General features: G+C 42.8%; 1 protein-coding gene across 1 annotated transcript; it reads left to right on the top strand.

The window, feature by feature from the left end:
* The first annotated feature begins 9621 nt into the window (after window positions 1-9621).
* On the top strand, window positions 9622-10572 carry LOC136154378 (melanoma-associated antigen B5-like). Its single transcript, XM_065916678.1, is given in 1 exon segment — window positions 9622-10572. A coding segment is annotated over 1 exon segment (951 nt).
* The last annotated feature ends 6114 nt before the right edge of the window (window positions 10573-16686 follow it).

Consider the following 16686-nt stretch of genomic DNA (forward strand, 5'->3'; position numbering starts at 1 on the left):
AAAGCAATCTTGAGAAAGAAGAATGGAACTGGAGGAATCAACCTGCCTGATTTCAGGCTATACTACAAAGCTACAGTCATCAAGACAGTATGGTACTGGCACAAAGACAGAAATATAGATCAATGGAACAAATAGAAAGCCCAGAGATAAATACACGCACCTATGAATACCTTATCTTTGACAAAGGAGGCAGGAATATACAATGGAGAAAAGACAATCTCTTTAACAAGTGGTGCTTGGAAAACTGGTCAACCACTTGTAAAAGAATGAAACTAGAACACTTTCTAACACCATACACAAAAATAAACTCAAAATGGATTAAAGATATAAGTGTAAGACCAGAAACTATAAAACTCCTAGAGGAAAACATAGGCAAAACACTCTCCGACATAAATCACAGCAGGATCCTCTATGATCCACCTCCCAGAGTAATGGAAATAAAAGCAAAAATAAACAAATGGGACATAATTAAACTTAAAAGCTTTTGCACAACAAAGGAAACTGTAAGCAAGGTGAAAAGACAGCCTTCAGAACGGGAGAAAATAATAGCAAACAAAGCAACTGACAAAGAATTAATCTAAAAAATATACAAGCAACTCCTGCAGCTCAATTCCAGAAAAATAAATGACCCAATCAAAAAATGGGCCAAATAATTAAACAGACATTTCTCCAAAGAAGACATATAGATGGCTAACAAACACATGAAAAGATGCTCAACATCACTCAGTATCAGAGAAATGCAAATCACAACTACAATGAGGTACCATTTAACACTGGTCAGAATGACCGCTATCCAAAAGTCTAAAAACAATAAATGCTGGAGAGAGTGTGGAGGAAATGGAACCCTCTTACACTGTTGGTGGGAATGCAAACTAGTACAGCCACTATGGAGAACAGTGTGGAGATTCCTTAAAAAAACTGGAAATAGAGCTGCCATATGACACAGCAATCCGACTGCTGGGCATACACACCAAGGAAACCAGAATTGAAAGAGACACGTGTACCCCCATATTCATCACAGCACTATTTACAATAGCTAGGACATGGAAGCAACTAGATGTCGATCAGCAGACGAATGGATAAGAAAGCAGTGGTACATATACACAATGGAATATTACTCAACCATTAAAAAGAATACACTTGAATCAGTTCTAATGAGGTGGATGAAACTGGAGCCTATTATACAGAGTGAAGTAAGTCATAAAGAAAAACACCAATACAGTATACTAACACATATATATGGAATTTAGAAAGATGGTAATGATAACCCTATATGTGAGACAGCAAAAGAGACACAGTTGTATAGAACAGTTTTTTGGACTCTGTGGGAGAAGGCGAGGGTGGGATGATTTGAGAGAATAGCACTGAAACATGTATATTATCATAGGTGAAACAGACCTCCAGTCCAGGTTTGTTGCATGAGACAGGGTGCTCAGGGCTGGTATACTGGGATGACCCAGAGGTATGGGATGGGGAGGGATGTGGGAGGGGGGCTCAGGATGGAGATCACATGTACACCCATGGCTGATTCAGGTCAGTGTATGGCAAAACCACTACAATATTGTAAAGTAAGTAGCCTCCAATTAAAATAAATACATTTTTTAAAAAAAGCAAAAACACAAAACTAAATAATCCCTGATGGACAATAAATCTCCATTGAACTTGACCCTATGAGTGCCCAGGTGGAGGATTACTCTGAAGCTGACACAGGTGTGCAGACTAAAAGGAAAGCAGACAACAAGATCAGCTGGAAAATTTAAACTTGAGCCCTGGATTCTTCCACTGTGCCCTGGGACCATGAATCACCACTGCTTCACTGAAGGAATCTGAGGCAGCATTTCAGAGCCCCCAAGCCAGGAACACGGGCACCAAAGTTTGGGTTAGATGTGGCAGTATGGCCCAGAGGTCATGAAATAACCAGCACTGATTTTGTTAGTGTATGACAACAGGCCTTTTTATATAATCGCCTTAATAGACTGTCACACATGGACTAAAAGAGAAAAGCTTGCATCACAGTAATTGTACAAAGACAGAAATTCATCTCAGAACTTTTGAGAAATGACCCTGCAGTCTACAAAGAGCCCACTGTGAGAATTGTCGGGCTAAGGATCCCCTTCACTTACTCTTCTGGGATTGTGCCGGGCATGGTTAGGGACTGCAATGGATTCATACCAGAAAAGGAAGGATTTCCAGGCCCCACCTGCAGTCAATATGAAGATCCTGAGTGAAATGTGAGGGGTTCCACACCACAGAAGACAGTCTCCCATCCTTCTCTTTCAGCTCATCTTCACTGCAAGAGCCATTTCCAGGAAGCCTCAGGCAGAAGTGTCCAGAGATGTACGTGCACTTCTCACCAGGAGTCTTGGGACTTGACCTCTTCGATGTGAGGCCTTGTCCTCAGGTCAGCAGATGGGACGTAGTCCAGCACCTACAAGGGTCAAGGGAAGACACGGAGAGGGGACAGAGCATGACTCAGCACAGAAGACGGGCTGAGAGTGTCCTCACTGTCAGTATCAGGGGCTCCTGGAAGGCTGTTAGGCTCGGCTCCTGAACACTTCTTGCTGGGGTTTGGGTGGAAACTTGAGCCTGGGAAGGAGACCCATAGATTCATTTCAACACAGGGTCATCACAGGATCTGCTAAGATTCAAGGAAAGGTCCACATGTCAGTCTTGCAGGTAGCTCCCCCAGAACCCTGCCCACCCTGGCCCCACCTCTGCTGTCTGCCTGGAACACAGAAGCTCATGACAGGAAGTGAGTGCCTCCTACACACACTGGGGGTGAGATGCCATCTTTAAGAGCTGCTGCGATCTTTGAGAACTGAAATGTAGGGTGCCCAGAAGGAGGAGACCCAGGTCTCACCAGGTGTCAAAGTGTGAGGTGATGTGAGTTACAAGTGAGAGGACACAAGTCTGGCATGCCCAAGCTCTTTCCTTCTGAAGAAAGGCTCACACGAGCCGTGGCCATCCCGCCTCTGCTCTCACCCAGAAAATCCGGACCTGCATCTTAAGCCCCAAGTAAATCCACTTAACCTACATGGTTTCCAAGAGGAAGGCTTCGGTCTGGGGCTGGTGGACTCCAGTTCTGCTAAGTAGAGGGAAACCTCCTGACTCTGTGGAGTGAAGGAGGGAAACTCAGGGGGACTTAGGGTCTCCACACCCCAGAACAGAGGCCAAGCCTGACCCACACCCACTGCAATTTGGCTGGGGGAACATCTGGGCAGCATCCGAACAGCTCTAAAGGCTGAGGGGCTCCCTCACTGCAATCTCGGATGCGGGACACTCAGGGAGGAGGGGATCTCAGTCCTAGGGGCTGGCAGCTGCTCAGTAGAGGGAGGACGTCAGGGCTTGGGAGAAGCCAGGGTGAGGACCATCTTCCCCCACACATGGGCGAATCAGGACCCTCCCCTGTGGTCAGCACTTCTTCCTGGCCAAAGTGGGGGAAGATGGGCGGCAGTCTGAGAAGGGAGGTTAGAGCTTGGATGTGATGGGGCAGCCACCAGGCAGCAGAAGGGAGGGTCCTGGACCCTTCAGTGGAGGACTGATCACTCCTTCCTCTATTCCTCTGGGGTGACAGGGAAGGTGGCAGTATCTACTTCAGAGTAAGAGAGGGAATAGGGTGGGTGTGGTGGAGGGGGATTGGATACCGGGGAGTCTTGCCCCAATTTTCATCCTGATTCTGAATGTGAACTGTGACAAGCTGCCTCCCCTGCCAGTCCCCACAGGCCCCACTCTTAATGCCGAGGCAGGGCTGTCTGGCTTGCCCCATGACTCACTCTCACTTCTTCCTCAGGGGTCTTAGGGGACAGGCTCAACAGGAGAACAGGAGCCCTGTGGGTCCTAGAGCACTGGCCTCAAGGACCCCTCAGAGGCAACCTTGGTTCAAGCCGCGGAGGCCTCTCCCCAGTGAAGATGCTCACAGCATTTCCTTGTCCCTCCTCCAGGTGCCCTCCTTAGCTGCCTTCCAGCCTGCACGCCTGCCTGCAGTCCCTGACCTGTGTCACCATGCCTCAGAAGCATAAGAACAAGTACCATGCCCACGGGAAATGCCACCAGGTCTGGGGGGACACGCAGGAGCTCCAGGCCAGTGCTGCTGCAGCCCCACAAGAGGAGCTCCCCTCCTCCCCCTCTTTTGTCCTTCAGGGTTCTCCCCCGAGTTCCCCTGCTGCTGGCGATCCCCAGGAGCTTCAGGAAGCCATGGCCCCTAGCTCTCCTGATGCACAGTCTTCCTGGGCAGGATCTGATGAAGGTGCCCTGGGCCCAGAGGAGGAAAAGTGCAGGTGCCTCCCAGGCAGCCCCGGCCACTCAGAGCACTCGCAAAGATCCTCTGACCAGGAAGGCCAAGATGCTGGTGGAGTTCCTGCTGGAGAAGTACCCCAAGAAGGAGCCCATCAGGTAGAACGCCCTTTTGAAAGTTGTCAGCAGGAAGTACAGGCCAGCACTTCCCTGAGATCCTCAGGAGAGCCAGTGAGTGCATGGAGGTGGTGTTTGACCTGGAGCTGAAGGAAGTTGACCGCAGCAGGAACATCTACGCCCTCATCAACAAGTTCAGTGTTGGAGGTGACAAAGGTCTGAGTGATGGGGGGTGCTGCCCAAGTCCAGTCTCCTCATGGCACTCCTGGGGGTCACCTTCATGAAGGGTAACTGGACCACGGGGGAGGAGGTCTGGGAATTCCTCAATGTCTTGGGGGTCTGTGCTGGGAGGAGGCACTGGATCTTTGGGGAGCCCAGAAGGCTCATCACCAAAGATCTGGTGCAGAAGGAATACCTGAACTACCGCCAGGTGCCCAATAGTGATCCTCCACACTAGGGGCTCCTGTGGGGCCCGAGAGCTTGTGCTGAGACCAGAAAGGCAAAGGTGCTGGAAGTTCTGGCCAAGATCCAGGATACGGTCCTGAGTTCCTTCCCAGACTTCTATCCGGAGATCTGAGAGATCTGAGAGATCAGTTGGAGAGAGCAGGGCTGAGAGGTGTGGCCAGGGCTCTAACCATGGCCGAGGCCAGTGCCCCTTCCAGGGCCAAGTCCTGCAGCTCCTCCCACATCTAGGGAGGCGGGCAGGGCACTTTGTTCCCTTTGTGTTGGAAGAGAATAGTCAAGCTGATAAATACTGCAGAGTAGTATGGGTGGAGGGAACAAAATCCATATGTTCTTACACTTTTAAGTAGTAAAGGAGTTTAGGTGCAGTTTTAACAAAATACATATGTCTTTCTTTTTCCACATGAATAATACCTAGTCAAAAACAGATGATGTAGGTAGGTAGGTAGAGAGGTAACATATTTTGCAATGTTATTACTCTTCATAAGGTTTATTTTGCTAGAAAATAAATGTTTGAATTATATAAATTCCATTTTTTGATGTTTAAAATTTTTGAAAGTCACAGTTTTGGTGATATTTTCCTTCAAAACCTAAGTTTATTAATGTCAAAATCTAAATCTATTAATTATTATTTCCTGTTTATTTTTGTTTAGCTTTAAAATTAGGAGTTTGTTGTTTGTAAAAAAGTTGAAAAGATTTCAATATTTTTCTTTTGCTCCAGAACAAGGTAACATAGTATTGGAATAGAATTTTACTTGGAAATGTGTAAGAATGCTAGAGAAAAATATTTGGAATCACAAAACCTTGAAACAAAAATAAAGGCTGGTTAATTCTTACTTTTCCTTCTTATCTGTCCTCTTTCCTTATAAAAGTGCATAATATGTCGGAGAGTGTTTTGCCTATGTTCTCCTCTAGGAGTTTTATAGTTTCTGGTCTTACATTTAGATCTTTAATCCATTTTGAGTTTATTTTTGTGTATGGTGTTAGGAAGTGTTCTAGTTTCATTCTTTTACAAGTGGTTAACCAGTTTTCCCAGCACCACTTGTTAAAGAGATTGTCTTTTTTCCATTGTATATCCTTGCCTCCTTTGTCAAAGATAAGCTGTCCATAGGTTCGTGGATTTATCTCTGGGCTTTCTATTCTGTTCCATTGATCTATATTTCTGTCTTTGTGCCAGTACCATACTGTCTTGATGACTGTGGCTTTGTAGTAGAGTCTGAAGTCAGGCAGCCCATCAGCAGATGAATGGATAAGGAAGCTGTGGTACATATACACCATGGAATATTACTCAGCCGTTAAAAAGAATTCATTTGAATCAGTTCTAATGAGATGGATGAAACTGGAGCCCATTATACAGAGTGAAGTAAGTCAGAAAGATAAAGAACATTACAGTATACTAACACATATATACGGAATTTAGATAGATGGTGGCGATAACCCTATATGCAAAACAGAAAAAGAGACACAGAAATACAGAACAGACTTTTGAACTCTGGGGGAGAACGTGAGGGTGGGATGTTTTGAAAGAACAGCATGTATATTATCTATGGTGAAACGGACCACCAGCCCAGGTGGGATACATGAGTCAGGTGCTCGGGCCTGGTGCACTGGGAGGACCCTGAGGAGTCGGGTGGGGAGGGAGGTGGGAGGGGGGATTGGGATGGGGAATACATGTAACTATATGGCTGATTCATGTCAATGTATGACAAAACCCACTGAAATGTTGTAAAGTGATTGGCCTCCAACTAATAAAATAATATTAAAAAAAAAAAAAATAAAAAAAAAATAAAAGTGCATAATATGTACTTAGATTTGCTTAGCTTATTCAAACTGTATGCCACTTAAATCATAATAAAATTGAGTTTTTCCTCATTACTTCCTTCTTCTCTCAAATTAATTGCCCATCTTCTATTTAGAACGCTTTCTTATAGTACTGGGTTAGTAAGAAAATGAAGACTAAACCACTGCCCATAGGATTTTGAGAGTCTAGCAGCAGCTATCATGTAAGGAAGATGGTGAGATAATTCTAAGGAATAAATAAATTACAATTAATAGGGGGTAGGTGTGGAAGCAGAGGTTCTAAATGAGAGCAACCAAGTATAAGTTACCTGATTAAGGCAGCACTGGGTCTTGGGAAACTTCTGGCTCCTTGGTGGGAGGTAATTTTCAGTCCAGATACATGGTGGGCTAGATGAAGCTGTGGGACTGATGTCACACCCTCACATGATGGTTCTCAGAGCTGAGTCTAAACCTGGAATGGAAACCATATATTCACAATTATTTGGGGATGTCAGGAAACCAGAGAATCTCCACTAAGGGAAAGGGGCCCTGTGCACTTGACCCATGGCAAGTGAACACTCAAGCTAGGTATTTTCATCATAAGTTATTCAGAGAGTTTCTGAGAAATAAGGGTGATGATACCCATTGAACTGAGATGCGAAGAAGCCACTGGACTCTCACTTTTTGTGATATGGGAGCACCAGAGCTTGCTCTGTTAAAAGAGCAGTTTAATTAAGTTACGTTGAGTGTAATTTGGCAAACTTTAAGGGAGGGCTCAATTGTTAGTGGCAATGGTTATTAAATTAGGGGTGGTTTGGATAAAAGGGACCTGAGAGGGAAATTGCTGGTCCTTGAGACAAATGAACTTTTACTTGCATCCATGTGGAGAAGATAACTTCACATCCATATTAAAACAGAAGCTTTAAAACAGAAGCTCTAATAGGGGAAAAACGGCTTAGTTTTACTTGCTTGGGAGCGTTAGTGTCAATGTGGATTTGATTATTGTTTGAGGTTGCATATTCTCTAATATAGACTGGAAATAAAATTATGTGATGGACGTTTGCTATCATTTGGGGTAAAAATCATCTTCGTAATTACTGCCATTCATTGAATATACCAAAGTTTGTCTCATACTATGCCAGGTGATTTACATACATCACACGTGTCTGTGGTCCTACACTATAGACTTTTTCAAACACAATTTGCAGATAAAGAAGCTGGAATAAAGAAGCTCAAATTCAAAGCTCATAAATGACAGGAGCTGAACTGAACCCCAGCACCGAAATCCTCTAGAGCCCATACCGTGCCACTCCTCCAGGATGAGGCCAACCTTGGGTCACTTCCTCTTTCTGAACACTAGTCCAAAATGCATTTCATGTGCTAAATAGCAGATCTTCATACCCCAAACATGGTTTTGGAATAAAGAACCCCAAAAATAAGTAACAAAAATATGAAAATAAAAGTGAAGTATGAATAAAGAAGTAGATAGCATTCAGTGACAATTTATCTACAAAGGAAATGTTAGTAAACTGCAAACGATCAGGGGCTCACAAAATCATTTAATTCAGCCCCTTCCTTTTAGAGAGTTAATCTGTTAGAATGGAGGTTCTATAAGAGGCTATGTCTGGTCAGTGAAGAGAAGAAAGAGATCAGCGTGCTTTCTCTGATAGCACACCACCTATGCTGGGGCCACTCCCAGACTGCAGTTTCCCCATCACTCCTGGGACTCAACTCATTCTCCATGAGATTTGTTGCAGGCAGACTAAGACTTCAAAGATGTGGCATTTCCCAAGAAGTCTTTCATAGAAGAGACAGGAGTCAAGGTGAAGACTGATGATTGAGGACTGAGGAGACAAAACCATATCATAACTGATGTCACAGATACTGGCCTGTGTCTGTTCTCAGAAGGCCAAGACAGGGCTGCCCGGCTGAGAATCCCCTCACTTCTTTTCAGGGCTTGCAAGGACATGATCTTTGGTCTACATGGGTCACCTTAGGGTGAAAGAAAGAGGAAATCCAGAGTCCCCCAGGAGTCAAGGCGAGGAACTCTGAGCCTCAGAAGACCAAGGACAGGTATGGACAGATGAGGAGAATCTTACTTCCTCCTAGGGGTCTCACGGTGGTGCTTGCCCTACTATAATGGGCGGGCCTATAGGCAAGGGAGGGTAGAATTTTAGGCCATGACAGAGGTCAAAGCAAGGACTGAGGGATCATCGACCAATAAAGAGAAGTGATAATGAATCCAGCCCTGCTCCTTTTTATAGCACTTGAAGAACCAGGGCAGAGCTAAGAAGCTGAAGTTCCACAAACATTTATATTAGTTCTATAGGAGGTGACATCCTTAGTTTGAAGGTGCAGATACCATTCCAAGAAAGGGGTGGGGACACCAGGCCCTATGTGAAGCCAAATGAAGGACTCTTAATGAGTGTTGAGGACTCCAGAGATCAGGAGCAAAAACTTCCTACTGAGCACTCAGAACTGGGTTATAAGTACTGACTGAGGACCCCTTCACTTCTTTCTCAGAAATCCCAGGGAGATTTGTGATGCCAACTACAGAACAGCAGAGATAATGCGTCCTATGACCTGCCACCAGTTGGGTGATGGTCTTGAATGTGAAGAAAGAGACTTCTAAATGTAAGAGACTACCAGCCCCTTCTGTCACCCCAGCATGCCTAAGGCAGGGGTAGCAGGATGCAGCCTAAAGATCACTCTAATTACCTTTAACATGGTTCCCAAAGCCCAGGCTGATTAGAAGGACAGGAACCCTGTGGGCTTTCAGAACAGTGCCCTTGAGAAAACTACAAATGTAGCCTTCCTTATAACCAAGGTGGTATTTCCCTGCTGCAACTGCACACTCAACCTTCGTCATCCTGCGGGTGCTTATCACCTGCCCTTCTACTCACACTACTAATCACTGTCCCCCAGCACATCATCATGCCTTGGCATCAGAACTGTAAGCTCCACATCTGTGAGAAATGCCACCAGACCTGAGATGAGCCCCAGAGTCACAAGAGAGTTCATGCTGCAGTAATGGAAGAGCTTCCCTCTACCTCTTTTCTCTTAGAAGATAATTCACAGAACTCATCAGCTACTGGGTCAAATAGCACTTCCCAGGGGTCTTCAAAAGCCCCATCTACTACCAACACTTTTTCAAGCACTTCTGATACAACATCTGATGAAGAAGATAACAGTCAAGATGAGGAAGATTCATGTTCCTCCAATGTCTCATCTTCTACTGAGACCACCTACAGTGATATTCTAAACAGCATGACGAGTTTGTTGGAGCAGTGCCTTCTGTACAAGTATAAAATGAAGCAGCCCATTATGAAGGAAGACATGCTGAAGATAATCCACCCAAGATACCATGTCCGATTTGCCGAGACTCTTAAGAGAGACTCTGAACACATCGAGGCTATCTTTGCAGTTGGCTTGAAGGAAACTGACTCAACCATCCACTCCTATGACCCTGTCAGCAAACTGAAACTCCCCAACAATGGGAGAGTATGGGATGGTAGGGGCTAGCCTAAGACAGGTCTCTTGATGACAGTCCTGGGTGTGATCTTTGTGAAGGGCAACTGTGCCACTGAGGAAGACATCTGGAGATTCTTGAATATGATGCGAGTATACGCTGGGAGAAAACACTTCATCTACGGAGAGCCCAGGAAGCTCATCACCAAAGACTTAGTGACGATGAAGTACCTGGAGTACCGCCAGGTTGCCAGCAGCGATCCTCCATGTTACGAGTTCCTATGGGGCCCAAGAGCCTATGCTGAAACCAGCAAAATGAAAGTCTTGGAATTTCTGGAAAAAGTCAATGATACGGTTCCCAGTGCCTTCTCATCACAATATGAAGAAGCTTTGCGAGATGAGGAGGAGAGAGCTCGAGCCACAGCCAGGCCTGGTATGACTGTCACTTCCAAGCACGTTCCATGGCTACATCTAGCAGCTTCTCCCACACCTACTGAAGGCCAAGACTTTTAAAAAATTATCCAGATAAGAACATTTGACATCAAAATAGGGACTTTTGTTGAAATGGGAAGTAATCCCACAATAAAATTGCTGGGAGAATGGAATGAAAAAATAAAATGAAAAAAATTTCAAAACATGATCAACCTTGATTTTTCTCCATCTTTTTCATCCTCTGTTTTGTAAAATTAAATAATTTATACCTCAATATGCTTATTAAAGTATGCAGGAGGTATTAAATCTTAACAAATTAGACCTCTTACTGTCTTCATTTATTTTTTGAGCATCTGCTCTTTGAAAGGCTCTATGCTAGCTCTGGTGAGGCTGAGATTAAGATCTTGCCTATGCCCATACAACTTTAGAAACAAGGAGCTGCAAATCATATAAGGAAGATGTTGAGATAGCCTTTATGAATGACAGGAAAGTAAAAAGACTATCCAGAAAGAAATCTCTACCTGGGGCAATGTACTGATTTGTTAGGTTTTCCACAACAAAATCCCAAAGAATGGATGGCTGAAACAACTGAAATTTATTTCTCAGAGTTCTAGAGGCTGCAAGTTCAAGATGAGGGCTGGCTTACCCTGAGGCCTCTTCCCTTGGCGGCCATGTGGCTGCCCTCTTCACTTGGCATTCCTTTTGAGTGCATATATCCCTGGTGCCTCCTTTTGTGTCCCAATCTCTTCTTGTCACACTGGGTTATGGCCCACCCTAATGACTTCATTTTAACTCTACCATCTCTTTAAAGACCTTATCTCTAACTACAGTTGCATTCTGAAGTACTCTGAGTTACGTCTTCAATATGCATTTTTGGAGGGGACACAATTTGGCCCCTAACAGACAGAAATCTAAGGTGTCTCTGCTCTAATCTCAATGCAGGAGATTCCAGTGCACAGACTGGCATTCTACACACATTGTCTCCAGGGGGTTTCTGAAATGTAAGGGTGAACTCCCTTCAGGTGTGCAGGGAAGGAGGAAATTCTTCCCTTTACCCCTTTTGAGTTCTTGTGGTTAGACTACTAATAAAGTTGACACAAGACAGGGTAACAGGAGAAAAAGACAAATTGTAATTCATGTACACAGAAGTGTCATATAAATGGGACCTAAAAAGTGGGCAAAACAGGCATCTAATTTTTTAGACAATGAAATGATTTGTGAGGAATGGACAGGACAAATAAACTTAGGTTTTGGGTACTCAATTAGTAAGGAATCTAAACAGAATCTATACTCAGGGTAGTAAATTAAAGACTTAATAAGGTTTGTGTATACGGGCTTCTCTGCTTGAACCGCCTATTTTTGGTTCAAATGGTGTCCTTCTGCCTCCAAATGCAAGCAGGGCATCCTTCATATGAGAGATTTATTTCCTGCTTTCAGTGAAACAGAAATGGTGGGGGGCGGAATGTCCCTCCTCTGTTGGCTGTTTGTTAAGTAACTTGAATTCAAAATAGTCAATACGCCATTGTGGTGTATTTGGGGGCAGCCCACCCTAAGCCTTAACAGTTCCCTCCTCTGAAACTTGCCTGCAAGCTTCACATATTAAAAGTTGAACTGGTCACTGTGGGGAGAGAGAATGGATTAATGGAGTCCTCCATTTCATAGCAGCAGTTGCATAATTCTGAGAACAGTTCATTTAAAGAGTGGTATCTCATTTCAATAGGCGGTGATGCAGATGGGCTTCCAAAGCTAGGTCTATGGTGCAAGCAGTATCAGGTAGTTATTAATAAGAGGCATTTCTATGGAAACAAAAGAAAAACAGATGCTAATGATTGGAGCTGGTTATAAACCAGTTTCTGAGGCCAGGGGGTAGTCAGTAAAGATTTCTAGGTGTCAGGGTTGAAGCATCTATTGCAGTTTGAAATGTCTCTATCACAGTTAGCAATATCTCTGGGTGTTCAGGGTAACTTTCTGAGTGGCTCGTACAGCAACAGGCATAAAGACTGCTTAAACATGAGCTGTTGTGGCAGTTTCTCTGATCTTTGTATCAAGTCATCTAGCTTCAATTTGCAGGTCTTCAGGAAAAGGGCAATTTTAGTTCTCAGTCATTCAAGTCAAAACAATGGGAGAACGAGTGGATCAAGATAGCAGAGGAGTAGTGCATGGAACTCTTCTGCCCACGGATGCATCAAAAGGATGGAAGGAAATTGGAAATTTTAGTTAAGAGAGTTGCAGATAGATACTGGAGGAAACTAGAAAAATTCAGGATTTAACCCAGTTTACAGGTAAGTAACAAAACTTCAAGGAAAAGTAATACCACTAGTATCTAATATCCAAAAGTGTTTAGTACACTTCCTATTGAAACATTTTTTCTCTCTAACATCTCCCTCATTTCTACCAAAGACAGCAAAACTAAGACCTAATTTGTTTGCAAAATAAGTCTAAATTCAATAAACTTGACTTAATTATTTATTTAAGTATAGCAAGAATAATGATTTGCCATATAGGGATTTGCCATATTCATTAAGCCCCATGTTATTAATTTTTATTTCACTTAAACCCAGTTTTTATTGGTTCTGTGAAACTTCCCTGAAGATTGTGGGTGAAAGGGACAATGATAATTTCAAGAAGCTCAGGTTTTGGTTAACGCTCATATAATTTGCCCTGGGTAATTTGTAACTTGATCATACTTGATGACTAAAGTGGAAAACACATTTTATAACAGTTTTTTTTTTTTTTCTTTTTTTTTGCCTGTGTAAGGGAATCTGCCTTGCAGCAGGGACTGCTTCAACTCATCCAGAAAATATATGAACAACATGAAGAATATTTTGATGACTCATCAGTTCAGTTCAGTCACTCAGTCGTGTCCAACTCTTTGCAACTCCATGGACTGCAGCACACCAGGCTTCCCTGTCCATCACCAACTCCCAGAGCTTGCTCAAACTCATGTCCATTGAGTCGGTGATGCCATCCAACCATCTCATCCTCTGTCATCCCCTTCTCCTCCTGCCTGCAATCTTTCCCAGCATCAGGGTCTTTTCCAATGAATCAGTTCTTTACATCAGGTGTCCAAAGTATTGGAGTTTCAGCTTCAGCATCAGTCCTTCCAATGAATATTTAGGACTGATTTCCTTTAGGAATGACTCGTTTAATCTCCTTGCAATCTAAGGGACTCTCAAGAGTCTTCTCCAACACCACAGTTCAAAAGCATCAATTCTTCGATGCTCAGCTTTCTTTATAGTCCAACTCTCACATCCATACATGACTACTGGAAAAACCATAGCTTTGACTAGATGGACTTTGTTGGCAAAGTAATGTCTCTGCTTTTTAATATGCTATCTAGGTTGATCATAGCTTTTCTTCCAAGGAGCAACCGTCTTTTAATTTCATGGCTGCAGTCACCATCTGCAGTGATTTTGGAGCACAAGAAAATAAAGTCTCTCACTGTTTCTATTGTTTCCCCATCTATTTGTCATGAAATGATGGGACGGGATACCATGAACTTAGTTTTCTGAATGTTAAGTTTTAAGCCAACTTTTTCAGTCTCCTCTTTCACTTTCATCAAGAGGCTCTTTAGAGACACGTGTGCGCCAATGTTCATCGCAGCACTGTTTATAATAGCCAGGACATGGAAGCAACCTAGATGCCCATCAGCAGACGAATGGATAAGAAAGCTGTGGTACATATACACAATGAAATATTACTCAGACATTAAAAAGAATACATTTGAATCAGTTCTAATGAGATGGATAAAACTGGAGCCCATTATACAGAGTGAAGTAAGCCAGAAAGATAAACACCAATACAGTATACTAACACATATATATGGAATTCAGAAAGATTGTAATGATAACCCTATATGCAAGACAGAAAAAGAGACACAGATGTATAGAACAGACTTTTGGACTCCATGGGAGAAGGCGAGGTTGGGATGATCTGAGAGAATAGCATCGAAACATGTATATTATCAAGTGTGAAACAGATCGCCAGTCCAGGTTGGATGCATGAGACAAGTGCTCAGGGCTGGTGCACTGGGATGACCCAGAGGGATGGGATGGGGTGGGAGGTGGGAGGGGGGTTCAGGACTGGGAACACATGTAAATCCATGGCTGATTCATGTCAATGTATGGCAAAAACCACTATAATATTGTAAAATAATTAGCCTCCAACTAATAAAAACAAATAAAAAAAATACTTTCAACATGAAAAAAAATAGAGCTGTTTTACAAATATGATTTTGGCAACATATTCTGGAGGTAGAAAGATACCATATTTATAATGTATACATACAGACATACAGACAATTAGCTCAAAGTTTTCATTTTAAAACTTTAGTCATGAATCTGGTACAGTACAGTACAGTACAAAACTCATCAGTTTATAAATAGCAACTGGAATTAATTAAGTATACTCATTCAGATGGCTAAAGCCTTTTTGTTTGTGGAGAAGACTTTTAAGATCAGTATTTTTCCTTGACAAGCAATTTTAAAGAGACTGTTTAGGCAAGAGGGTGTTTTTAGCAGTTTGTGCTTAAAGGGGTCCCTTTCTTTTTTTTTTTTTAAACTCTACAGGCTGAGCTAACACAAACTCATTCTCAGGTGCTGTGACTTGTGTTAACATTTGGAATACATGATAGAATTTATAACTTCAGGGGGCAGAGAAAGAAAATATGAGTTTTCTCCTAGGAGTTTTGGAGCATATTTGTCTACTATCATAAGTATTTGAGTAATTACTATTAATTTTTTTCTTAAGTAAAGGAAAATTTTACTCTAATACCCTGATTATTTATAATATCTACAAGCATTTTAGGAGGGATGGGCAAAGCCTTGAGACTTGTCAAGTTAGGTGTGTTTTGACTTGCTTCTAGAATTGTATTTCTGATTTTATATTTGCAAGACAAAGACAGTTGTTTCTGTTAGCCCTTGTTAGCTGATTTGTTCTGAGATTATGTGTAGGAGGTCCTGAAAAGTTACTGGAAACAGGGTTATTTTTAAGAAGGAGAATTTTGTTGGATTTTTGTTTAAGTTCTTTCAACATAATAAAGAATTTCTTAAGGGCAGTCATTATAATTTTTTTCCTTTCAATTTGATCCTCACGTAAGTATCAATGCAACAGATGTTTATGATGACAGCTCCTACAAAATGTTTTCCTTTTAAATATAGCCAGTTTAAAGGATCTATCATCTGGCCATTGGCAAGTAGGCTCTTATATTAATTTCAAACAGCAACTCAAACCAATAAGTTTTTCTTTTTTTATTGCTTAACCAAAGATGCAAGAAACATATTACAAGAGACTATTTACCCCTCACAAGATCCAGAAAGTTCATTCCCAGAGTTAGTCAAAAAAGTAAAAGCCCTTTGTTGCTACAGATGGTATGAATGATGTGAAAACAAGCTCCCTAGAGTCCCACAAAATGTGGGGTACTCCAGCCATAAGCTCACTAACTCCTGACACCAGGCAGGCACTACTGGCATGAGGCTTTCCAGTGCTAACAAGAAACACAAGTTGAGATGACAAATGCCCCTTATGGACCAGGACCCCTTATGATAAACCCCCCTGAGAGTTGGCCCAGCCAGACAAAGGGAGTGCTGCTGGAGACTTCATGTCTTGGAACTCCAGTTCATTCAACAAGCCACCAGACATACCCCAGTAAATGTACCTCCTGGATGGCAGAGATCAGAGAGAATATTCTCACTGGACAAAATGATGAGCTCTCAAGATATAAAAGATGGAAGGTAAAATCTCATCCGGTTTTTACTTACAGGAACCACAGCAAAGTTTGACTAAATAGACGCAGGTCTGGTGAGAATTGCTAACTCACCACTCTGTGAGGATGGCTTGAATAGCAGGCTTATAGGGCCTATGCCTGCTGTACTGCCCTATGGTTCTTTCTCCTTATGACAAATGACACAACAGACAAAGTAAAACAGTGACCATGTTTGAGAAGAAAAGAATCCCTAAGTTTCCCTAAGTCCAAGGAACTAGCTACACAGATATTATTTCCTGCTAATCTAAATTTAGAGAGAAAAAAAGGGACTCTGACTACTTTCCTTCACATCAGAACTTGAAGGTATAGATCTGGGAGACTGACATGATAAGACATCTTAGCTTCTGTGGCCTTTGTCAGATGTCCCAGAATCTCTCAATAGCAGCAGTCTCAGGATGAGAAACCTCCTGACTGGCTTGCCAACTGTCAGG

Source organism: Muntiacus reevesi, chromosome X, assembly GCF_963930625.1.
Source record: "Muntiacus reevesi chromosome X, mMunRee1.1, whole genome shotgun sequence".
NCBI lineage: Eukaryota > Metazoa > Chordata > Mammalia > Artiodactyla > Cervidae > Muntiacus > Muntiacus reevesi.